General features: G+C 43.1%; 1 protein-coding gene across 1 annotated transcript in view; it reads right to left on the minus strand.

Moving 5' to 3' along the window:
- The window catches only part of DSCAM (DS cell adhesion molecule), a 617,895-nt gene that overhangs the window by 33,345 nt on the left and 557,604 nt on the right, over nucleotides 1-26,946 (minus strand). The window contains exons 28-30 of the mRNA XM_045284541.1: nucleotides 13,524-13,554; nucleotides 5,817-5,932; nucleotides 482-631 (exon numbers count right to left, since the gene is read on the minus strand). Of these exons, the coding sequence (XP_045140476.1) occupies nucleotides 482-631; nucleotides 5,817-5,932; nucleotides 13,524-13,554 (297 nt within the window). The remainder of the gene's footprint in view (nucleotides 1-481; nucleotides 632-5,816; nucleotides 5,933-13,523; nucleotides 13,555-26,946) is intronic.

Raw genomic sequence — 26,946 nt, forward strand, 5'->3', positions numbered from 1 at the left:
GTTTTGCTACTTATTAGATGTACAGCTTCAGGCTCTTTATCTAACCTCCCTAAGACTCAGTTTTCTCCCTTATAAAGCAAGGGCTATAAGACTAGCTTTCCAAATGGGCACCTGATCGGGTGGCTGCAAAGATAACGTATGTGACAGCACCGTTCTAGCTTGAAAGTAGTCACACAGTAGTCATACGAATAATGTTAGCTGCCTTCCTCTGTGGGTTGTCTAAATAACCAAACAAAAAATTACCTTACGCTGAAATGTCTGGTATTTTCTGGAGTAAATCAATACAAAGAGTTATTGGCTTCTAAGGACACACTTTGGATAACAGCGAAGACCCAACTGGATAACCCAATTTAAGATGCGAGTGTATCCAATTGTTTCTGAGGCACAGGGCTGGGAAGGCCCAATGTCTCTCTGGCTAGGGAAAGAGGCACTTTCAACAGCCATGGTGCCTACATGGCTTTAAGGGTTGGTTGCCACTCACTTGTTCCTGGGCGAGCATCTGAAACGTCCACCAGTGGCCCCGTGGCCTGCGACACTGACTGGTAGTGGACCGTGTGGGTCACCGTCAGCGACTTCTGTTTAGCTGCCTCCCCAAAGTCGGCATCGGTCAACAAGACAGTCGAACGGTCGTCTACAAAACAGACACAAATACAGAAAACCAAGCACTTTTACTCCTCTCTGCTTCCAGGCCAAACATGTTGATAACAGTGATGGTAAATGAATCCCTGTACTTAAAAAAAATTTTTTTTTCCTCCTTAGGCCCTTGTGCTATGGATAATAATAAGGATGATGGTCTTTTGCTGCCACTGATTTGGTCCCTAGCCCAGGCTGACCCCATCCATAACGAAAGCGAACACTTCCTGATCCTGTACCATTCCCCTGATCCATTGTGGCGTGGATTGTTGTGTTCCATAAGGTTTTCCTGGGCTGATTTTAGGAAGTAGATTGCCAGTCCTTTCTTGCTAGTCTGCCAGAATCTAGCAGCTCCACTGAAACGTAATCAGCATCATGGCAACACACTAAGATCCACAGATGGATGGTGGCTGCACATGGGGTTATTGGCTGGGAATTAAACGGGGGACTCCCACATGGCTACAGGGAATTCTACTGCTGCTCCTACCAATGTCCCCATAACAACAATGACCTCTTTGAAAGCAACAAAGCAACTGAAACACAAGCACTATATCAAGAAGGACCCTAGAATGTTAACAGTTAAAAATTGTGCTTTGGGGTTGGTGTCGGGAGCGGGAGTTATACAGAAGGAATAAGAGGCAGATTGGGCCGTTTCTCATCTTCTGTGCTTGGTTCCATTTGGATTAACTAAACACTGAATTTCAGGGGTACTGGGGGCTTGTTGTTCTGGTTATCCAGTTAACTGTTTGGATTCACATATTTGTGAAAATCTCACTTGAGACATGGTCAGCAATGCCAGCCCCACCCAGCCATGAGCCTAGCGGTCACCTTTTGTGACTGAGGGTGTTTTGTAGTACTAGCAATCACCTCTGCATTTCTCTTTCTCTCTCTATATAGATTTATATTATTTATATAATCCATATTATATGCACACAGACACACCTTCTTTACACATTTCTGTTGCTGACTTACAACAACTTGACATGTATCAAAGCAGAACTGTTCCTCCACAGAGTTTTCAATGGCTAATTTTTCAGAGGGAGATCTCCAGCCCTTTCTTCCGAGGTACCTCGGTAGATTTAAATCACCCCTCTTTTGGTCAACAGCCAAGTGCCTCACTGTTTGTAGCACCCAGAGACTTCAACGTTCCCTACTAAACCTGGCAGTGTTTTTGGAGAAAGACGGAGAAGACGAGAAAGGGCCATCTAGGAGGTTTGATGCCTCTAGTGTAACGGATTGGAGGATTGTTCCCTGTCTTCCCACCTCCTTTGAGCTTTAATTACCCGAGGGCGTCCTTTCCCGGATTCACCGGACAATGACTCACTTGTCGGACTCTCGCAGTCCTGCTGGTGTAGGCACTGGAAGGTGACACAGGTAGAACCAGCTCTCTGTGGAACTCGGAAGATTAAAGTGCTCGCAGACAAGACCGTGCCGTGTGCTGTGATTTGGTTGCCTCGAGATTGTCATGACTTTGTTGTGATAAAGTCATACTTTTAGACATTAAAAAATTATTCTGAGAGGAGCTCTGTTCACAGTTACAGATTTCAAATAAACTTTCAAGAACTGCGGCCCAGAAGATGCTCACGTGAGCTCATCAGGGATCCGGGCACAAGTTCCGGTGTGCCGTGACACCAGAACATTGATGTGAAAAGTCATCAACAACGCCGCTAGACGACTGTGCCCAAAAAAGGCTCTGAACAGAGCGAACCCTACAAAATCCAATTACTCAGGCTCTGGCAGGAAAGGAAAGCCTCTCCAAGTGAGAATAAAATTTCTTGGCAGAGAAGCTGAGGGAGGGCTGCCAAGGAGTCTTCTCCAGTCTGCATGGTGTGATGCAGATAACTGGAGCGGCTACCCCTGCACTTGACACAGGACCCCTCACAGGGGGTTGCCTGGCTACAGGCAGGGGGCACAATCAGTTTGGGGTGTGGATCCTTATAGTGGTGCTTGGCGGTCTGCTTTGGTACAGTCAGAAATGATTACGGCCAAGAGAACCCTATGGAGCAGTTCTACTCTGTACCACACGGGGTCGTCGTGAGTCCAAATGGCCTTGACAGCAATGGGTTGTCTACAGACACATTGACTTCCGCTAGGACCTGGCTCTGAGGGTGCCTTCTATGTTCCCTCTTCCATGAATAATGTTGAAAGGCTGAGGATTCTACGCATTCCCCTGCTGAGAGCCTGCCAGACTATCCGCAGGGCGAGGTTGCCAACTTTTAATGGGAAATTTCAGGTGCCTGGCAGTTTGTAATGTTAACCATTTATTCTGGCCCCAAATTAATGGCCCTTGATTATTGGCTTCTTCTCGTCAGAGCCCAGAGCATTTTAAAGTATCACATTTCTACTTCCCCAATAATTAGAAAACGCCATCGACCACCTGTCAGGCATCACCAGGAGGTAAATGGCTCTTCAGGATAGATGATCCTGTGTGGAGGAGGATGATGTATCTCCCCCTCACAGCCATTATTATGTAGAGAAGGGTGGGCAGACTGCTCCAGTGTTAACCCAGCAGTGACCGGCGTACCAGAAGACAATCTGCCAGTCACCAGGTGCATCGAACTCTATTTGAAGAATTAACCGTGCGCCTATGAACAAGTCTAGTGAGGAACACTTAGCATAGATCATAACCGTATTCAAAGGTCAACAAAATTACACGTTGGCATTTGAACCCATGCTTCAGGGAAGGTTTTAGTTTTCATGACCTCTCTGTCAAATGAAACAAGCGAGATCTCGGCTGTGACTGAGAAGAGAATTGAGGGCATGACCTCGATCGTATCTATCTGGGTGTGCGCACGTTATGACCATGGGCTGGGTTTTAGGCTGAGCTGTGCCTTCTCACAAGGGATGGGGTCGGGTGTTTACCATCCAGTTGGCTCCAACTTATCCCCACTCCGTGCACAGCACAACCAGATGTTACCTGGTCCCGTGCCATCTTCACAGAAATCGGTCCATTGCTGCAGCCCCTAAGTCTATGGACCACTTTGGGCTTCGCTGGCCTTCTTCCGGAGCCTAGCTTGAATCTATTGAGGATGGTCGAAGAATTTAGCACTTAGGAGCCATTAGATCAATATTTCCCATCCGCCGGTCAGTTTGTTATGCCCTGGTGGCTTGTGTACTGCTGGAAGAAAGGACACTGCTATTTCAAATACCCGAAGGATCACCCACGGTGGACAGAATTCTAGACTAAACCAGACTAGGATGAAAGGTCTGCTGATCATCTAAAAATTAGCCAGAGAAAACCAAACTCTGTGGAACGCAACCGAACAGCATCTAATGCATTGCTAGAAGCTGCATCTCCTAGGTAGGAAGCACACCAAATTACACAGCGGCTTGTAATTCCCTAGAGGCTGTGCAGTGAGGCCGGGGCCCTCTCCCTTCGATGTTGTGGTCCTGGGCTCTGGGTCTCTATCCCTGCAGCCTGGGGGCTCCAAGGCCCCTCTGCCCCACCCCTCAGTATTACCTTGTCTCCCTCCCATAGGGGTAGGGGTTGCAGAGAGGGCCCCTTAGCTTGCCCTCACGCAGGCCGCCCTGCCGGGTGGGGACACAGGGCTGAGACAGCCACATTGATCCCTTGTCCCTGGGGCTGATGCCAAGGGGTGCTGGTCCAGCACTGCCTCTGGATCACAGACCCCCCCACCCCCCATTCCCTCTCCCAGATGACTTTGGAGGTGACCCAAGCAGCCCCCTTATCTGTACATAGTGGCTGGGGGAGGGGGTATCTGGGAGGTGTGGCTGCTGCCCACCCTGGGCTGTGCACAGCCTGACTGACCCCTTTGTGAATATCAAATCAGTGAATGAATAAAACTCTGGAGCAATGAAAAGAAAAACACCCTGGACTCTTGGGTGGCAATGCTTGTGATGACGGGGCAGGGCCAGGCAGCCCTTCGTTCAGCTGTCCATGGAGTTGGGATAAATTGGAGCCAGCTGGATGGCAATCAACACGAGGTCAGGGAATCTTACTTGTTCTATTTGATCCATGGAAGGGAAGGCCAGGAGGGGTAGGGATGGAGTGTGGGAGACAAAGAGGGTGTACTGCCAACCCTGTTACCACTGCTTTCCTATCAGAAGATGTCTGGGGAAGGTGCCAGGAACTGGGTAGCTTTATTCAGGCTTCAGGAAAGGGTTGCCCTGAGGCCCGAGTGCCAGGAAACACCTTCCAAAGAAAATATTGAGCTAACTTTGGAAGGAAGCAGCCCCAGGAACCAGGATCAGAGTCCGTTTCCATGGTTACCGGAAAGCTCAAAAGTATTGCTAAGGCAAGGGGTGCTGGGAAGTAGCTGGCTGACTTGGAAGCAGGTGGCACTGCTGGTGGTGAATGGCCTGATGGGGAAGCAGGTGGGCTTGAAAAGATTCCTACAGGTAGGAATCCTGGTTCTGCTCCTAGGTCTAAATGACCTTGACAAATCACAGGGCCTCTCCACACCTCCGTCATCAGCGAAGTATACACTTTTCCTATATTAGTGGGCAGGGTTAAATTAAATAATGCACATATAAAGCTTGTAAAGTGCATTCCAGGGACTCCCGATGCACGTCAGCTCTTCTTCTGACTTATTGCAGCAGGGCATAGAGTCTCCAGTTCTGGATTGGACAGAATGAGACCGGATAGGGTCAAGACACCTTTGACTTCAGCTGATTAAGCCCCAAACCTCGGAGCATCTGCTCTGCTCCTGTGAAATAAGGGATTGAGTGTTTCCCAAGGATAATGACTCCAGAGTGTTGATGAGAGTGCTAGGGAAACAGGCCTCTGAGAAAAGATCCCCACCCCACCCCCAACTACTAATTATTATTTAAATGTTTTCTCTAATGTAGGTTGGTCTCCCTGGAGCTGTTGAATGTAAAGTGAATTCCCAGGATGGGGTCTTAAGACATCTGCAGGCTTTACATTTTTCTTTGACTACATGGATATTTTTTTTTTCTTTCAAGTGGCACCTATAGCCTTCCAAGGAAAGACTTCAAGTGGAGACCGGAGCTGGGAAACCTTGCCCCTGGGGTAGGTGACTCAATTCTACCTCCTTTGCTGCTCCTCATTCTCCTCAATACCTGTTCTCAACCTTAGAACTTCTTTGCTCTTGTAGCAGGTCAGGCCGTCCCCTCATCTAATACTTCTTACCCTCTAGTACTTAGGCCGAGAGGGCATTGCTGCAGCAGCCACACTGTCTCGGGCAGCAAATGTGGCACCTTACCGATGGTCTCCATTGTGTCTCTCTCTTCAATCAAAAGCTGAGCCCTGGGTATGTCTATATGCATTCTTAGCGTCTGCTGTTGCTTGCTCAAGGTATCAGAAGTCCGCGTGTTCTTACTGGGAAGGAAAGAGAAGAAGGATATGTCAACAAATCCAGTTTGATGTCACATCATGGCAATACTTGCTTAGAAATCAACTTGGTTTCTTCTCTAATTATACGACAAACATTCAAGGACTGAAGTTCTGACTTGTGGAGAAGGAAGAAGACAAATGCATTCTGTGAGAATGTTTTCCCTTCATACAAATCATCACATTTGTTCATATTAAAGTTCAGTGAAGCAGCCCAGAAGATTAGAAACTATAACTTTCAATAGATGTTAGTTCGATACCTCTCAGAACTTTCATAAATTTCTAATTTCTCGAAGGAAATGTTAAATGAGAACAAGAAAAAAGCAATGTTTAAACCCATACCATTTGTCAGATGTGAGGTCTTTTAAGGAGAATCCAGGAGAAAGCATGGTCAGCAGCTGCTTATTGGTTGGGGTTCATTGGGTGGGGGTTAGCTGGGTGAGAGTCCCACTAATGGATTTGTATTTATAGCTGGTGCTCTTTTGTCTTTGTCCCAAATGTAAATCATACACCTTGTTAGCTTCCCTGAACATTAGTTTCATTCTCTTAACTGATAGTACATTTCAGAATAGAAGAAAAGCAATTACTATAATAATTTTATTCCAGAAATTTGTGTACCAGAAAATTACTCTTCGAAGAGCTGTCTTCTCAAAAATAAATGGAAAAAGGTAGTAAAGCTGCATGATATACTCATATTCCATTACAGCCTGCAGTCAAAAACAAAAACACAAATCCCAAAGCTCTCCAAGTTGCACAAAAATACAAAATGTCAATAAAGGTCCTAATTAGCAATCCACATTAGAACGTGGCTGCTCAGTCATTGTAGAAATGCAAGCATTTAGGAGTAGATTTCAAAATAATGTTTATGGAAACAGCCTCCAAGGAGCAGCATTTGTTTGGCTAATTCAATCAACAAGTCAATCTACAGCATTCATAAATCCTGCTCAATAACTGTCAAAATCTCCTTTTGGGGAGAGAATTCTAGAGCCTTAGTCCATTCAATGACGATTCACCCGGGTGCTGGTTACTTTTCATAAGAAGCAGGAAAGGGGAGATCCACACAGCAGCTCCGATCCTTCCTCCACTCCAGCCAAGCGCTTCACTGAGAATCCCAAGGCTTTGCCTCCTTGGTTCCTGTCTCACTAAATAATGTGACTCTACTGGTGATCCAGGTGGCTAGTGGAACGTCAATAATCCAAGGTCAGGTTCGTGAAAGAACTCCTTCTGATGTGTGTATGCTAACATGGACGCTAATATTATGAATATCTTAAAACACTGCTTCTCTCCATTTGAGTATAAACAAAATAGCCTACGGAAAAGACAACTTACCAAAGATGTTAGCATTTCTATTTAGGGCTTGATCTTGAACCAGATTTCTTGCCCCACACATGAGTAACTGGGTTAGCTAGCTAGATCGTGCTAATTATACAGAGCCCATATTCAAAGGTTTTGGCCTGAATTATTCACATGGTCTATATACTTTCTCAAATCACTTGCTTGCCTACTTTCTCGGCTTTATTTGTGGTTTAAACACATTAGTAGAGCAAACAAAGTTTCACATACTTGTATAAACTAGTGCTGTGCTTACAGGGGGCTGCAGCTAAATCTGGCTTTAACAAGCTGTATGTCCACAAAACATATGGGGACTACTCTTCCGTGACTATCAGAGAGAGCTGTTTAGAAACTTCACCAGGGACCTGAGCTTTGTCCTTGCACCAAAAATAGCAATGTGAGCTAGTTCCTTCTGCTCGTCATGAATAGTTATGAGGCAGTCAGCGGCTGCTCTATTAAACAGAGCAGCTATGAGCACAAAGTGCAGGCTATACTTAAATAACAATGAGGGGTGTGCGAGCAGATCGACACAGGAAGCAAGCGAAATAACTGCTTGAACCACTGCAACTGGCACAGAAGCTTAGAACCCGATTACACCTTACAAACAGGGACAATTAAAGTTGGAGGTAAACTCCACTGTCTTCTCTTCTGAGGTCAGCAGAGAGGCCCCTAGTGAGAAGGCCCCATAAACCTGAGATTGGAAGCCAATTGTTCCCCATCTCTGCACTTGCTGCTTCCTTTGCTTAGAGCAAAGGAACTCCCTCCCTCTTCCCAACACCCACCTGGTTGACCTCTTTTCTTTCTTCTGAACTTCACCCTGATGCCATCTTTGCAATGGGCCCATTGGGTTCTCATCGGCAATGGGAACTCACCGCTCTGTGCTTATTTTGTCTCCTGGACTATCTATCATATATTTAATGTTCGATCATCTTCATTATCAGTCTCTTCCACGGGAATGTAAGCTCCAAAAAGACAGTTTCATCAGTCCTGTTACCTTTATGCCTCAATCACTGAAAACACTATTTCCCACAAAGTGGTACTGAATAAATAAAACATTGTTCAAAGATGGTGAAGTAGACCTTGTCCTTCTGCGGGCAGTTGTGCTAGCTGAATGACACGGACACAAAGGCTTTACTTTGGGGCAATAATATTCTTTCAATTCTGAAATGTTTCTCAGACATCAACTAAATGGTTTCATTGTAATAATATTTACTGATATTTAATGAAGTATTGTTTTATGGAGATTACATCTCCAAAATTTTAACAATTGATTATTAGGACAGCAGCAAATCTTTAAAAAGAATTATTAGAGGAAATCTCACTTGCAACCTGGAAAAATACTCTAAATGTTTTCACTGTGGGAGCACAGTTGCATGTCTTATGTGATATAGGCTGATAATAAATATAGGGTTAGCTAATATTAAAATATTCCATCTGGATTTTCATTCAAATGACAGTGATGAGATTGGAGCATGGTTTATAAGGGACAGTACTTCCCAGCTCAGCCAATAAATTGCTTAGTGACCCAAACCATTTATAGTCTTAATGTTTTCTTAAAGGTTGTGGGGGGAAAACAAATGACGATGTGCTACACAGCGGTACTCACTCCTTAAAAGGATACAAAGCATTCTGAAGCACCTAACTTTTACTATAGGCCATTAGGAGTATACCTTGTTGTAATAACTGTGCTCTCTTGTTTTAATGTGTGTGTAAAACTCTGTTACCAGGTGCTGTCAAGTCAGTGCTGTACAGAGTGGCCCTATGTTCCACAGATGGGAAACTCCCTCGTCTTGCATCATCCTCACCATCAGGCCGAAGTCGGAAATCTATTGTTGCAGCTACAGTGCCGGTCCCTCTCCTTGGGAGTCTTTCGCTTTATCGTTGATCCTCTCCTTCCCCAGCCTGGTGTCTCCAGGGACTGGTTTCTCCTGACAGCATGTCCAAAGTGCAGGACACTCCGTCTTGCCATCTTCCCTCCCAAGGAGCATTCTTCTTTTGCTCTTTTTAAAGGACTGTCCGGCGTTCACAAGAACTGAAAATACCATGGCTTGAGCGAGACCCACTCTAGTCCTCAAGATGGGACTTTTGTTTGTTAACACTTAATTAAGTCTTTTGTGGCAGCTTTGCCCAATTCAGTACCTAGAGCCTTGATTTCTGTACTGCTGCTTCCATGGGTGTTAATTGTGGATACAAATAAAATGAGATCCTCGGCAGTTTCAGTGTATTTTCTTTTTATCGTGATGCTCTTTATGGGTCCTGTTGTGAAGATTTTGCTTTCTTTACATTAAAGTGTAATCCTTATTGAAGGCTATCGTTTTGACCATAAGCATTTCAAAACCTGTTCCTTTTCAGCAAGCGAGGCTATGTCCTCTCTCTATCATATCTGTTAATGAGTCTTCCTCCGATCCTGATTCTGTATTCTTCTTCGTATAGTCCAGCTTTTTGAATTGTTTGCTCAGCACAAAGATTGGATCAATGTGTTAAAAAGATACAACCCTGACGCACACCTTCCTTGGTTTGAAACTGTGCAACATCCCCTTGTTCTGTTAGAAAGGCTGCCTCTTGGCCTTTGAACAGGTACCATATGAGCACAAATGAAGTGTTCTGGAATCCCCAGTCCTCAGCAGGTTCTCCATTGTTTGTTGTGGTCCACACAGTCACATGCTTTTGCACAGTCAATAAAACACTGGTAGGCATCTTCCTGGTATTCTCTGCTTTTAGGCAAGATTCATTGGCATTCGCAACGATATTCCTGGTTCCATATCCTCTTCTAAATCCAGCTTGAATTTCTGGAAGTTCTTTGTCTATGTATAGTTGGGACCATTTTAAAGTTATCTGTAGCAAAAATGTATTTTCATGTATTTCTTGATAATTTCCACATTGTGTCAGATCATACTTCTTTGGAATAGACATGTTTGGTCACATAACTGCCTTCCAATTGTCTTGGCATGGAGAAGGGAGCGTTGCGCCTGATTGTAGAAATACCTCCAATGGTATTTTGTGCATTCCTGGAGCCCATTTTGTCACAAAAGCCTTTAGCACAGCATGCACGTCTTCCTTCAGGACTGTCGGTTTTCATCATCTGCTACCTCCTGAAACTATTAACTTCAAGGGAGGCTAAATTAATTTGAATCTTCTTTTCCTTTGAACTAGCTCTATTACTAGTAATCACCCTTGAATATTAAACGTGTTGATTAATGCTTCTGAGCAAGTCAATCTCACTTCTTAGAAGGCTGTTATCTTTCAAATTGTTTTCTGTCTTAAGCACATAAAGAAGGAAGCACGGTTAAGTATCTGTTAAGAGCTTGGCTGCTAATGGAAGGGTTCGTGGTTCAAACCTACCCAGAGGTTTGTTGAGAGGAAAACCTGTTGATCTCCGACTGTTAACAACGACAATCAAGAAAGCTCTCTGTAGCAGTTCGACTCTGTCTTAAGGGATCGCTCGTGAGAGTCCTATTGACAGCACCCCCACAACGGCAAACATACAATGAAAACCCATGCTACCTGGATGGGACGGGTGGACTTTCTCCTATTTGACATGATTTACATGGGGAAATGAAGGCCTGTCTCTAGGCATGACATTTAGGCAAGAGAAATGGCACCTGGGCTCTAGGCTCCTCGTTCCTGGATCAGCATAGGGTTGCACCTTCTGAGATAGCTCACACAGGTACTCACAGCCCTAGAGCACAATGGCCCCTTTGGGTTTCCCAGGATGTCAGTGTTCGTGCTAGCAGAAAGCCTCGTGCTTCTCCGGAGGAGTGGCTGGTGGGTTGGCAGCGTTGACTTTGCAGGTAGCAGTGGGAGAATTCTGAACCTACTAAGCCACCCCAGCTCCTTCTAGGATACCCAATTCCCTGAAATACTCAGGCTGCCTCATTTTGGAACATGGTAGAAAATGAACTGTTACCTCTGCCCAGATGGCAGAAGGACAATGCTAGAAACACTCTTAAGTTGGCAACTACTATGACCTCCTTTTAGCCAGGAAAGCTAGACATGGAGGTCTGAAATCCCTTGTGCAGGACTGCCAAATTAATTGTTGGCAGAATTTGGTTGAGAAAGTGAACCTCAGTTCTTCATTCTTGTCTGTCTACTAGCCTGCTTAGCCCTCACCTTTCCAGAGAAGACAGCAGCAAATATCAAGGACAGGACCCAGTATCCTTCTCTGTACCAATGGATACCATTTGCCTAGATTTCTTGGCCAACATCTGCAGAGCAGTGGCCTTTAACTAACCACGTAAGCGACACATCCTCTTGGTACTCAGCCTGTTAACTTGACCCACTGGGATTGATTCAATCCTACAAAACGGGAAACATTTCTTTTACTTCTAAATTAATTATCTAAAATACCACCTTGGGAAGTCTCTTCATTTTCAATCACTTGCACCCTTTTAAGAGAGAAAAAACCCCACACACCTTAATTCTCTTAAGTTGTAGTAATTACTGGTTTTAACATTCCTAATTTCATGTTTGCAACTGACAACTGAGAACACCAGTGTTAATTCTTGCTCATATCAACAGGTGGTCTTGCAGCCACAGTAATTGTTCTATTAACAGAGAGGATGCTTTCTAATGTCTTGCTCTGTGGCTCATGAAAAGGGGGAGGGACCTCAGAGAAGCTAATACCAAATGCCAACTAAAAGAACACTGAATGTGTTGGAAAAAGCAGATGATGGATGCAGGGGATTTGGGAAGACAAAGTTTATGGTTTTAGTGGTGGTATCGTGGTTACACATTGTGCTGCTTACTACAAGGTCAGAAGTTTGAAACCACCCCAACCACTCTGCAGTGCAGGAAAAAGATGGTGCTTTCTACTCCCATTAAGAGTTCCATCCTTAGATGAGGAAGTTCTCCCCTGTCCTGTAGGGACCCTGTGAGTCATCATTGACTCCACGGAAGCGAGTTTGCTTTTTTGTTTGGGTGTGGGAGGAGAAGTAACTGTAAGCATGATGGGAGGGAGCGGGTGAAGTCGAGGGAGGAGCCAGAAGAATTACACACTTGAAGGAAGGCATGGGCCCAGAAGCTTTTTCTACAGGAGCCAGAGTGGGGATAGAAATTAGTGAAGTACACTGGGAATGGGATGGGAAAGGTAGAGAGGATCTGTGAGGTAAGCAAAAGACAGGCTCATTCTAAATGGAATACTTCACTAGCTCGAGGAAATGGTCACCATTTAGATTGCAGGCACTAGGACCTGGCATTTTCCAGCAAAGTGAGAGAGCCAACACTGTAGGGTGTCATTCCCTAAGTCCCATTTTTTCAAGTCTACATTGGAACAGCTACTTTACCACCGAGGCCAGTTATCATGAATACAGTGACTCAGGCTTATTTGTTTGTCTGGATGTTTTGTCTGAAGATTGATTCCACACAAACGCACACGTATTCACATGCCTGCCTTATCGTGGCCATAAAAACACCAGAGGACTTACTTAGCCGACAAGCACAGACATTCAAAGGTGAAAGTATGAAAGGCATTTCATGTAGAGTTTCATAAGCTTCTTAGGCAATTTTGAGCTAGCATGGTTCGGTACCCATTTTGAGAGTGATTTTTTTTCCTGTAGAAAATTTGGATATGCTTGCCTCCTCTCTGAGCTCCAGACTCTCACTTCCAGTTGTCTATTTGACACCTTGAATGGACGCCTAAAAAGTATCCCACATTCCACATGGTCAGAACAGGTCTTTTCGTTACCACTAGTAACCTTCTTCTGAAAACAATACAGGCTAGACTACTTCTCTGCCTCCGGAATCTCAAAGCGTAGCACCCGTTTTCATCTAATTATACAGAACATTGAAGAGTGATTCTTGATTTCTCCACCTCCCTAACCTAGGATTTAAATTGTTGTAAAATTCTTTGTGGTCATGTAAACATGTCTTTGGGAAGTAACATGGGAGGTGAGATTTCTCTCTAACTCTGCTAGGTAAAAGGCTAAATCTCAAAAGTGATACTTAATTAAAAGCAAATCCAAAGCTACTTCTCTACAAAGTGCCGCTTGGATCCCAGGTGAATGGAAGTAGTCTATTGGTTGAGTCCACACAATAAACGAATAACATATGATGTGTATAAAATATCTTATTAAAAATTACATATGCAACCAAGTGTTGCACAGGCATTTGGAATAAAGAATAAACATTACATGCCAAAAGAAAATGTGTTATGTCAGAATATCATCATCAAAATAAGAAAAAATATCATCACCGCAAGCTTGACATAGTTCTTTTAGAAATGATCATAGATAGTAGGTCTTGTTCTTACCTCATAAGCATTTCAGCCAGACTCTTTGCATCTGGGGAAGAAAGTTTATATTAGTACATGCCAAGCAACTCATTATCATTTACTTTGGTAACTTAGGACAAATATTCTAGAATGTCAGATGATACTAGCCATTTTAAAATGCAATTGTATATGCAGATCATTACTAGTGACATAACTCTTTATACCTCACTTATTTTTTCATGGGGACTCTTTTTGTCTTCTTTGTTATTGGTATTACAAGCACATGTCATAATGATGCTAGGCCATAACTTTCTCATAAATATATTACATGTTTTACTAAAACCTATTGATTTTCAAAGGAGTCTTTCTGGTACAGTGGGTTAAATGTTTGGCTGTGAATCACAAAGTGGGAAGTTCAAACACCCCCCAGTTGTTCATTGGGAGAAAGATGATGCTGTCTGCTTCCATGAGGATTTATGGTCTCAGGAACACTAAGGGGCTGGTTCTTCTGTGTCCTGTAGGGTTGCTATCTGGGAGGAGCCAGAATCAACCCGGTGGCAGTAGGTGGTTCATTGGTTTGTTTCATTGTTGATTGTCAAAGGAGCCTAGTGGGGCAGTGGGGAAGGCGTTGGCTGCTAACGGAAAGGTCAGTGAGTGAGCCCAGTGCACCCTACAGGAGAAAGCTCTTCTGTGGGAGAAGAAGGGGGCAGCCTGCTTCTGTAAGCCCTCTGGGCAGTTCGTCGACCTTCCTCATGCAGCAACTCTTACATACAGTTCCTCATGTGTGGTGGCCCTCCCAACCATAAACTTATTTTTGTTGCCACTCCATAACTGTAATTTTGCTACTGTTATGAATGGGGCAAACCCTGTGAAAGGGTCGTTCGACCCCCCCAAAGGGGTTGAGACCCACAGGTTGAGAACCGCTGTCCGGTAGGGCCACTGGAGTTGGAACTGACTATATGACAATGGGTTTGGTTCGCTTCGTTGTTCTCTATGGCTGCATAGGCACATGAAAGTGAACCAGTGCATCAGGAAGGCCACAGAAGAACTGGTGTATCTGAATTACTTATGTTGATGGATAATACGGAATTTACCATGGACCCACAGATGAATGAATCCATCCGTGCTGTAAGAAGAACCACCAGAAAGTTATTTAGAAGCAAGGATGGAAATACATCTTTTCATGTAGTTTCGATATATGATCCAAAAGGACCAGACCAGGGATGTGGGAATCCTGCTTGGTAAGGTACAGAATAGCAAACAGAAAGGAAAATACTCAATAAAGCGGATGAACGCATCAGCAATGGGCTCAACGCTAGCACAGACTCTGAGGATGGGGCAGGGTTTAGTTCTGTTGTACAAGCCAGGGCTGACATGATGGCGCCTCACACTAGACAAACATGTATTTGTCATGTGTAGAAATCCCGATTTTATATTCAGCAATCTGAAAATTAAAATTTTGAAAGCAATTCCTATATGGAGTACAAATTCCACCGTCCCACTCTTTTATTTGTTGTTGTTGTTGTTACCAAGATGCCGTAAGTTGAAAGGCTTGTGACATGGCAATTCGCTTTTAAAAGGTGGTTTGTTTGTTTCTTGAGCTATGAGTTCCCAAGGTGGATCCAGCGATAAATGACATATCACTGTATCTTGACATATAGCTATTTATTTCAAATTCACAAATAAAACCTATTTTCCTCTGGCTCAATGAATGTGTTCTTTCTCAGACTACAAAGACCTTTGATGCCTTTCTGCTTCCATTTCCCTCTGAGAGTCTTCATGCTAACTGCACTGTTCCAGAAACAGAACGTTCTGGAAATTGACTCAGCTGATGGTGTGATTGGCTTTGCAGAGGAAAAATACACATGCAGGAGCATTCCATCTCATGATCCGAGTGCTGACAAATGGATCGTTTTCTGGTGGTAGAGCAGTGTGCTATTTTTGAGGTATGGGAAGAGCCCACAGTGGTAACTGCGGATTTCCAAGTGGACCATCCCAGTCTCCCTTGGTAACCTCGAAGCAGGGTCCCAACTGTGTGCACAGATGGAGTCAGTCTGGGAAATGAAACCGGTCCTATTCAACCCACCCACATCGTGGAGCAAAGAAAGCAAAACCGCATTTAATTTCTAACTCATTTCTATTTATCTGCAAAGACAAAGTAAATATTATGATGAGTTTCTTCTCTTCCTGAATGATTTAACACTTAAAAAGTAAATATATATGTTAAATGCCAGAAGTTTAGGATTAATTAGCTCCAAGTAACAGCCGAGCAGTGGCTAACACAATGCTCTAATAAATAGTAAAAACTGCCAAGGAGCAAACATTTTACTTGAGTTCATCGTTTAAGGGTGAGTCACACTCAAACATCCTCAGGATCCACCGTGCTTTTGCTTCGCCCATCATCACTATTGATTGCTTTCCTTAAAGCCAATGATCACAGTTCAGTTGTTACTGTTTTATGTCATATACTTTTTTGGTATAATGTGCTAAGTCATTGTAATGTCCAACAAATAAGGACAGAATTCCCTTCAGATGTTGACATACTCCACCTGTAACTTTGTTGTTGTGTACAGTTAGTGGGCATTTCCCTAGATGACGCTGTTTAACAGGTCCAGGTACTACAACTACTTTGGTCAGCCATTAGCTATGCTGTCACTGGACTGCAGATCTTATCCCATCTTTCAGATCAGTCTAAAAGAAATGATGTGAGAATGCTCCTTAGAAGTAAAGCTGGAGAGATTTCTTGCTTACTCTCAGCATGTCATCAGGAAAGGCTAATCTCTATTCGAAGAGCTCTGGTGGTTGTGTGAGTTAGAAGTTGGGCTGCTAACCACAAGGTCACCAGTTCACATCCACCAACTGCTTTTCAGGAGAAAGCTGAGGCGAGCTGCTCCCAAAATGATTTATATTCTTGGAAACCCTATATGGGGTCACTATGAGTTGGGATCCACTGGATGGCAGTGGGGTTATGCTTGGTAAAGTAAACCAACAACAACATCACAACCACGCAGTCGATTTTTGACTCATGATCTATACAGGGTTTCCTTCATAGGAGCAGAAACAGCCTCATCTTTCTCCTGAGGAACAGTTGGTGGATTTGAACCATTAACCTTGAAGTAAAGGGTCCACAGAATAAAGGAAAACCTTAATGAGATGGAGTTACACAACAGCTGCAACAATGAACATAAACAAACCAACAATTCTGAGGATGGCCCGGGACTGGCACTATTCCATTCGTTTACAAATAAGGTCACCAGGAGTTGGAAGTGACTCTATGCCAACTAATCAAAATGACCCTTTTTGAAGTGCCACCAACAAAACATTCAAAGGTGTCCGTAGCTGCCATTCTCTTCCCTGGGCCTTCACATGTTCTTTCCACGTTAAATTTTCTGATTTTCTCACCCAATCCTCCTGTGACACCATTCCTTGACCGTTCTATACTTGGAGCACTTTCCTATGAAAAGCTTAATCACTGAGGGTGACAAGAAGAGCAAGTGGTAATTCTGAGATATTCTCTTTCATGCACACCAGCGAGAATGCAATGATCAGTACATGGGTTGCAAACACATTTTCACAGCGTTTATAGGAAACTTAACAATGATCGTCATTAAATGTTATCTTCTTGGCTGCAGTCTTTCCACCTTCTTTACCATTTGGACTCCCTTTCTATTGCATTAGCTTTCCCACCTGGACTGGGGCCAGCTCAAAAATTGGGTCAGCCTGTCAAAGTTTTCAGGCACAGCTTAGTAGCTCCCTCACTTATCAAGCAGCCGTATCACAATGGGGTATGTCCAGATCGCCAGTGATTCGGATCATTTTCTCACTGCTCACACACCATGTGTCCTATAACTTAAATCCATTTTCTTTCAGCTCATACTTGTACAATCTATTGGCTTTGAAAGGGGTGGACAACATCTTTGATCACCTGTAGTTTCCCCTTGATTGTTCAAAGATCACCAACACAAACCTTGGGGTTTCCACTGTAGACATTTTGTTCAGAAGCCTCATAGGTGCATCCTTTAGGATCTAGGGACTAGAACCCCTTGTGACCTTCCATAATCTTGTCAATGGGGAATTTTTTTTACCCGTGGATTCTACAGCATTTATATCAGTACCATTACACTGTTTATTATTTGTAATTTTGTATGATAATTTTTTATAAATACAGGTAATCTCCTCTACTTATGGGGGATTTGACCACCATTTCATGGCCTTCACCTGGGTAGCCAGAAGCTGATACACAAAAGTAAAACTAAATAAAAAGACCCACTGCCACCTATGTTTAGGGCTGCTAATGCAAGGTCAGAAGTTTGAAACCACCAGTATCTCTGTGGAAAAATATGGGCTTTCTACTCTCATAGCAAATCCCTGTCTTTCTCCCACGGGGTGGGTGGATTTTTTCCCCAAAGGGCAGCTTGCGAAGACAAAGGCAAATATCATAATGAAATGAGCAGAGACCTAGAATGTGAAAGCCCAAATGGAAGAACCGACTCAGGATAGCTTAAACTGAAAGAACTCAAGAAAAACATTGAAGCTTCAAGTTATACTCAAATTCTATTCTATGGGGAACATATTGACTGATGAAGTACGCATCAAGAGAAGATAGAAAGTCAATGTACCAAAAAGAACTAGTAGATATCCCACCATTTTACGAGGGAGCATATGACCAAGAACCAAAGGTGATGTAAGAACACGTTGAAGCTGCACTGAAAGCATTAGTCAAAAGCACAGCTCCAAGAATAGCTAGACTACCAATGGACAAGCGGATGAAGCACTGGAAGCACTCATTCATCTATGACAGGAAATTTGAAAGACAACTATGTGGTCAACTGACTGGAAGAGGTCCATATATTTGTACTCATTCCCCAAAAAAGGTGACCCAACAGAATGCTCAAGTTATAGAACAATGTCATTGATATCCCATGTGCCCATTATGAAGAAAAGTGACCCAATAGAAATATCAAACTGTCGATCAATATCATTGATATCACATTCAAATACAATATTGCTGAAGATCAGTTGCAGCAGTACATTGACAGGGAACTGTCAGAGGTTCAGGCCAGGTTCAGAAAAGGACATGGAACATTGCTGATGTCAGATGGATCTTGGCTTAAAGCAGAGAACACAAGAATGTTATTTATTTGTGCTTTATTGGGTAGGCACTGGACTATGCGGATGATAATAAACTGTGGATAGTCTTGAGAAGAAGAAGAATTTGAGAACACTTCGTTATGCTCACGAGGAGCTAGTTCATAGATCAAGAGGCAGTTGTGCAAACACAGCAAAGTGATAGTGCATGGTTTAAAATCAGGAAAAGTGTGCATCAGAGTTGTAATTTCTCACCACACTTGTTCAATCTGTCGGCTGAGCCAATCATCAGAGAAATTAAAGGCTTAGAGGGAGGCTTATTAAATAGGTACAAATATGCATATGACATAACCTTTCTTGCCAAAAGTGATAGGACTTGAAGCACTTGCTGATGAAGATAAAGGGTTGCAGCTTTCAGTGTGGATTACAACTCAATGAAAAGACCAAAATGATCAAATGTAGACCAAGTGATGACATCATGATTAATTGAGAAAAGGTTGACGTTAAGAATTTTGCCTTTCTTGGATCCACAATCAATGATCATGGAAAGGTGAAGGGGATGTCAACAAACCCAGGGTCAAGGGAACAACAAGTAATCTAAAATTGATGACAAGGAGGGCATAGGATGCCTGATGAGGCTTGATCAGGGCAGTGTAACCGAGAGGAAACACTGAAACCTGAATGAAGGCTGAACATGATAGTGGGACAAGAGAAAAGTAAGAGGAAATAGAAGAAAGAGCTAGGAGGCTAAGGACATTTATAGAGGTCTAAATACATGCATTTACATATGTAAATATATTTATATATAATGATAGGGAAACACATCTATGCACATATATTTATATGTTAAGTATTAAGGTAGCAGACAGACACTGAGCCTCAACTCAAGTACTCCATCAACACAAGAACACTTTGTTCTATCAACCCAGCATTCTGTGATGCTCACCTTCCCTGACATGATCGCTGAAGACAAAAATGGGTATGTACATAGCAAATGTGATGAAGTAAGTTTATGGTGCTTGGCTATTAAAATATATAGCATCTGGGGTCTTAAAGGCTTGAAGGTAAGTAAGCAGCCATCTAGCGGAGAAGCAACAAAGCCAACATGGAAGAAGCACACCAGACTGTGTGATCATGAGGTGTTGATGGGATCAGGGGATCAGGCATCAAAGACCCAGAACAAAAAATCATATCAATGTGAATGAGGGGGAGGGCGGAGCAGCGACCCAAAGCCCATCTATAGACAAATGGACATCTCCTTACAGAAGAGTCACAAGGAAGAAATGAGCCACTTGGGGTGCAGTACAGCACTAACGAAACACACAACTTTCCTCTAGTTCTTTAATGCTCCCCCCAACTATCATGACCCCAATTCTACCTTACAAATTCAGTTACACCAGAGCATGTACACTGGTATAGATAAGAGCAGGAAACACAGGGAATCGAGGACAGATAAACCCTTCATGACCAATAATGAGAGTAGCAACACCAAAAAGGTAAAGGGAAGGTAGTGGGAGAAAGGGGGAACCAATCAGAATGATCTATATATAACCCCCTCCCAGGGGATGGACAACAGAAAAGTGGGTGAAGAGAGACAGCCGTCATGCAAAAATGTCTTTATATGATTAAGGGTTCATGAGGGAGGGAGGGTGGCGAAGGGGGGAAATGAGCTAATATCAAGGGCTCAAGTAGAAAGAAAATGTTTTGAAAATGGTGATGGAAACATATGTACAAATGTGCTTGACACAATAGATGTATGTATGGATTGTGATAAGAGTTGTAAGAGCCCCCAATAGACTAATTATTTGAAAAACTCAAAGGATAGTTTCCAATAGGTAAGTCTGCTGTACAAGACTTCTCTAGTGTATTGAAAAGCAAAGATATTACTTTGAGGACAAAGTTGACCTTGACCTAGGCAATGATATTTTCCACTCCCTCATATGCATATGGAAGTTGGACATTGAGAAAGGAAGACCAATGAAGAATGGATGCATTTGAATTGTGGTGCTGGAGGAGAATGTTGACTGTATCGGGGTCTGCTAAAAGGACAAACAAATCCTTCTGGGAAGAAGTACGGCGAGAGGGCTCTTTGGAGGTAAGGATGGTAAGACTTCATCTTACATATTTTGGACATGTTGTCAGGAAACAAGTTCCTGGAAAAGGGGTATCACATTTGGTATAATGGAGGGGCAACCCAAAAGAGGAGATCTCTCAATTATAAGGATAAACGCGGTGGCGGCAACAATGGGCTCAGGCAGAGGCACAGCTGTGAGGACGGCGCAAGATCATGAAGCGTTTCATTCTCTTGTGCACAGATAGGGTCGCTATGGGTCAGAGCAGACTGGAGGGCACCTAGCAACACAGAGTGTCAATCTCAGAAACTCTGGGGCGCTATTGGGCAGCTGTGCCCTATACTGTGGGGTCACTCTGAGTCCGGATGGCCTCTGCAGCAGGGAGTTTGGATGTCTTTGGCCACCTAGTCAATCTGGCTTTTAGTATTTGAAAATGCTCCAAAGCTCCGCTTAAGGTTTTCAGGAGCTTCTTCCTCGGAAGTGAGGAGCTGAGTTCTTCTTTGCTGTCTGTTCTTAGTCTGGAGGCTCTACCGAAACCTGTTCACTTTGGGGGACCTGCTGGCATTTGAAATACTGGTGAGACAGCTTCCAGCCTCACAGCAACACTGAAGCCACCACAGTATGGCAACATGACAGACAAACAGTGTATTGGAAGAAGGAAGGCCAGAGTGCTCCGTAGGGGCTCCTTAGGATGGCAAGACTCTGTCTTACATACTTTGGACATATTGTCAGGAGAGACCAGTCCATGGAGAAAGGCATCGTGTTTGCTAAAGTCGACAGGTGGTGAAAAGGGGGAAAGCGCTGGATGAAACGGACGGGCACACTGGCTGCATTAATGGAGTCAGGCACAGGAACAGTTGTGAGGATGGTGCAGACCGTGCAGTGTAGCCTTCTGTTGTGCAGGTCACTGTGGGTCGGAGCCAGCTTGATGGCATGTAACAACAACACTAACAGTTAATCTGGACTCACCATGACCCTACATCAAGTTTCCAAGGCTACACATGTTTACAGGAACAGATTGCCTCCTCTTTCTCCTGAGAAGTAGCTGGTGTTTTTGAACCACTGACCTCGAAATTAGCAGCCCAGTGCTTACATACAATAAATGCCACGTGGGCTCCTCCTCTTAAAATTAAGGAATGAATGATCATTAATTAGGGGCTTTCTGATGACCTTCTCAAGCATATTGAGCCCATCTTTCTTTTGTCCTTTTTCCTTCCAACCTTTCCTCCCTCCCTTGTCTCCTCTTTCATTCCGATATTTCCTTTTCCCTCTGCCTTCTCCTCTGCCCTTCATCTCGCTACCTCCTCCCCTTCCTCTCCATCCTTGCTCCCTCCCTTTCTCCCTCTCTTTCCTTTTAATAATTCTTGTTCCACCCTTTTTTTGGTTCAAACAGCACTCTCGAAGGAAAGCAGATGTGAAGTTCCTCTTTTATCTGGCATCTCTTATTTTTGAAACATCTTCCTAAGCATTGTTCTTCTTCTGCATCTAATACAGCTAATAACAGGCACACTTTTCACCTAATTTCAGGATTCAACCACATCTCTTCCTGCCCAGGACTCTCCCCTAATATACTCTTCCTGCCCATTCATTCTTTGTTCTGGGCTCTTTCCATTCATATTTTGAGGTGGCAAATAATTAAGAAGTAGCATTCAAGCAGTCAATATCAATTCAAACAATCAAATATTCAACATCAAATAGCGATATTGAAATTTTGGAAGAAGAGAGTTTTAAAAGAACAAAATTTTCTTGCACCACTGAATGCTGCCAAGAGGGTTAGAAAATTACACTGGAAAGGTGCATTTGGTGATTGGAAGATAACAGGCCATCTGTCTTCAAGAGAGCAGTTTCAATGGAGTGGTAGTTAAGCAAGATGGGACAGATGTGGGAGTGGGGATAAAAGGGTAAAGCACAGTACATCATATTCTTTCCGGAACTTAGTGATCAAAAGAAGGTGAGAGAAGTTCAGTGGCTTGAGGACAGACAAGCTGGAAGGAATATATATGGAACTTCTAAATTCTATTGAATCACTCCTACCACTAGAACCAGTCTTGTAAACCCATTTGCTCCACTTTTGTCTGCTAAATCACTCTCTCAGATAAAACCATTATCTCTTCCCATCACACCTGAAGAGATTAACCCCGCTGAACTGAAGATCCTTTGTCTGAGATATTGACTGTGGTAGCATCTGGGAATTGCCTGGGGCTGTTGCCTTACAAGTTATTGCCAGGTGGTCTCATGACTCACTCCATCACCCAGTTTTTTAATCTCAGACCTATACCTAGATTTCCAGACCCTATGAATAGACTTTAATATATGGAAAGAAGTACATGGTTTGTTATGATCTGTACATTTGTACGTCTTGGAATAGACAAGAAAACACTCTCCAATATTCTCTGCTTTGAGCCAAGATCCACCTGACATCAGCAATGATATTCCTTGTTCCACATCCTCTTCTGATTCTGGCATTCATTGACATCAGCAATGATATTCCTTGTTCCACATCCTCTTCTGAATCTGGCCTTCATTTCTGGTCAAGGTATTGCTGCAACAGTTATTGGATGATAGCTAGCAAAATGTTACTTGCATGTGATATCAATGATATTGTTCTGTAATTTGCGCCTTCTGTTGTATCTTCTTTCTTGGGAATAGGTACAAATAAGGATCTCGTATGATCAATTGGCCAAGTACTTGTCTTCCAAATTTCCAGACATAGACGAGTATGTGCTTCCAGTGCTTCATAAAGTTGTTGAAACATTTCATTTGGTATTCCATCAATTTCTGGAGTCTTGTTTTTTGGCTAATGCTTTCAATGCACCTTGAACTACTTCCTTCAGTACCACTGGTTCTTGCTCATATGCTACCTCCTGAAAAGGTGGAATGTTAGCACAGTGACTCAATGTATTTTTATTTTCTCTTGATCCTTCCTTCATCATTCAGGGTTTTTACCCATCGACTCTTTCAAGATTGCAACTTGAGGCTTGGATTTTTCCCTTGAGTTCTTGCAGTTTCAGATATGCTGAATGGTTCTTCCTTTTTGCTTTTCTAACTCTACATGTTTGCACCTTTCATTATAATACTTTACTTTGTCTTTTCTAGCTGCCCTTTGATTTTCTGTTCAACACTTTTACTTCATCATTTCTTCAATTTGCGTTAGCTACTCCTTAATTAATAGCAAGTTTCAGAGCCTCTTCTAACATCTATTTTGACCTTTTTCTTTCTTTCCTGTCTTTTAAGTGAACTTTTGCTTTCTTCATGAATGATCTTCTTGATGTCCTCCTATAGCTCATCAGGTCTTCTGTCATTAGTGCTCAATGTAACAAATCTGTTCTTGAGATGTTCTCGAAATTCAGATGGGATAGACTAAAGGTCTTATTTGGGCTTTCCTGGACTTGTTTTAATTTTTTTTCAGCTTCAACCTAAACTTACATATGAGCAATCAATAGTCTGTTACACAGTTGGCTTCTGGCCTAGTTTAAGCTGCTCATAATTATCTTTCCATTGTCTCTTCCCACAGATATCATCAATTTGAATCCCATTTATTCCATGGAGAGACGTTCAAGTGTAAAGTTAGCCTTGTGTTGTTGCAAAATGTTAGAGATAAATGAGTAGTTGGTCTTGTAAAATTCTATCATGTGATTTTCCAGCTGCATTTCTATCACCAAGACTATAGAAGGCGGTACCCCCCAAAAAAAGATGGAAGAAAGCTCCGCTGGGCAGAGCTTTCATAGTTCACAATCTTCCTGCTAGGTGAGCATCAAGCAACTTGCTCTGAGTTAGTGTACCCAGTGGCATTGCCTGGGAAGGGTCTCTCTGGTCACAGTGAATTTTTTTGTAAAAGCAGTTTCATTCAAACCTCAATTTTTGTGATGGCTAGTTTAAGAGAACAGCTTGTGGCTGTAAAATTTTGTTTCCTGCTTTGGAAAAATGCTGCAGAAACTATGGCTAAGGTTGAAAACAGCTTACAAGGACAGCCTACAAAAACTCAAGTGTATGAGTAGCTTTCTCATTTCAAGAAAGGTGAAATACAGATTGATGACAAACCTCATTCTGGATGTTCATCAGCTTCTCTAATGGAAGAAAATGTATTTGGAGTTTGTTCCACCAGGTCAGACTGTTAATCAACTTTCTATTTAGAGGTTCTGAAAAGATTGTGTAACAGTGTGCAACAAAAAGTCTGATTTGCGGCAGATGGGGGACTGGTTTTGTCATCACGGCAATGCATTTGCTCACACAGTCATCTGTGTGCCAGTTTTGGGGCAGAAAACAGCATGCCTCTTTTGTCCCACAAACCTCTGACCTTGCTCTGTGCGACTCCTCCTTGTTTCCACAAATGTGGAGGGGCATGAAAGAACAGTGATTGGATGACATAGAAGAGGTGAAGAAAAAAAATGAGGGAGTTGCTATCAACCATGCAGTGTTTGAAAAATGTTCCCAAGAATGGAATCGCAGATTTGACAAATATATTAAGTGCAATAATGGAGACTACTTTGAAGGTGATAGCTTGTTTTGTAAAAAAATTTTAAATACAGAGCTGTGAAAAAAAGCAATTCCATTTTTTGGTGGGTAGCCCCTTGTATTTTCTTACCATTGTTCCTTCCTGTTTGTTTCCAACATTTGCCTTGCAAATGCTGATAATGATTGATGCATCTTGATTGCTTTTTTGATAAATTTCTGACTGAAGACATTGGTAAAATTCTTCAATTTATTCATTACTAGTATTAGTGATTAGAGCATACATTTGAATAACAGTTGTATTGATTAGCTTTCCTCGAAGGCAGGTAGATATAGTCCTGTCAGAGACAGCAGTGGACTTCAAGATAGATTTTCAACTGTCCTTTGCCAACGAATGCCATGCCATTGCTCTCGATTGTTTCCTTCCCTGCACAGTGAACGCTAGTGTTTTCTGTCTCAGAATGGCCAATGCCAGTCCCTTTCAGCTCACTGATGCCTGGGATATCAATCTTCACGAGTTCCCTTTTATTTTTGACAACTGCCAGTTTTCCTAGATTCATACTTCAGACATTCCAAGTTTTAATTAATAGAACTTTGCAGCTGTTTCTTTTCATTTTGAGTCCTGTCCGAGCAGAAAATGAAGATCCAGACTGCTCTGCTCCATTTGTGTCATTATGGTGGACTCAACTTCCTCGGCCACAATTTGTGTGCCTTTGGTACCTGAGGGGCTCATCCTCGGGCACTTTCTCTGACATGTTCTGCTTCAACTCATTAGGCCTTCCATATCTGACACCCAATCCACACTATCCATATGGTTGGCTAATTCCTCCAAAGTGGGCTGCCTGTTCTTTATAGTCTGTAGGCTCTGCTAAACCTGGTCACTTTGGGTGACCCTGTTGGTATTTGAAATACCACTGACATGGCTGCCAGCGTCACAGCAACACACACGCCACCACAGTACAGCCCAGTGTGTAACCCGCTGTGCCACCGGTGTTAAACCACATTGACACTGATCTGCTCAGTGACTCAGACACAGCATTATGCATATGAAAATGTTACAGAGAGCTTAGAACAAAGTAAAACAAAAGAAAACCACCACAGAGGCTCTTTTGAGTACTTTGTTTGTTAGTGTATGTTTCAATTGATCAGTCCCAAGGAACGCACCCCAACTTGAATTCTGTGTATTCCAGCGTGGCCTTGCCCAGGCTCTGTGCTTTCTGCTGTGGACCCTGCTCCGTCTTAGGTCATGAAGGTGCATTTCAATGAGGTGCGGGAGGCTGAACACTAGGACTCAAATAGTGCTGCTGTGCAAAATGGAGGGTGTAAGCTTTCTCATGCATTGGGCATGTTAATGTTTCTTTATAAAATGAGAGGTCTGCCCCCGCTTCCCACCCTGCCCCTCAAAATATATTGAAGTCCTGGATCCTATATCTACCAATGTCACTTTATTTGGAAACAGGGTCTTTGTCCAGGTAATAAAGTTAAAATGAGGAAATACAAAGTAAGATGTGTTTGACATCAATTGACTTAAGTCATTATCAGAAGAGAAAACAGAAACACAGACATATAGACCCAGAGGAGATGACCATGAGAAGACAGAGACTCGAGCAGTGGTTCTCAACCTGTGGGTCGCGACCCCTTTGGGGGTCAAATGATCCTTTCATGGGGGTTGCCCAATTCATAACAGTAGTAAAATGACAGTTATGACGTAGCAATGAAAATAATGTTATGGTTGTGGGGTCACCACAACATGATGAACTATATGAAAGGGTCACGGCATTAGGAAGGTTGAGAACCACTGGGTTAGAATGATGCATTCACAAGCTCAGAAACTCCCAGAACAACCAGAA

The sequence above is a fragment of the Echinops telfairi genome, unplaced genomic scaffold (genome assembly GCF_000313985.2).
Source record: "Echinops telfairi isolate 266 unplaced genomic scaffold, ASM31398v2 ScPeMD7_7469;HRSCAF=8507_0, whole genome shotgun sequence".
Classification (NCBI taxonomy): Eukaryota; Metazoa; Chordata; class Mammalia; order Afrosoricida; family Tenrecidae; genus Echinops; species Echinops telfairi.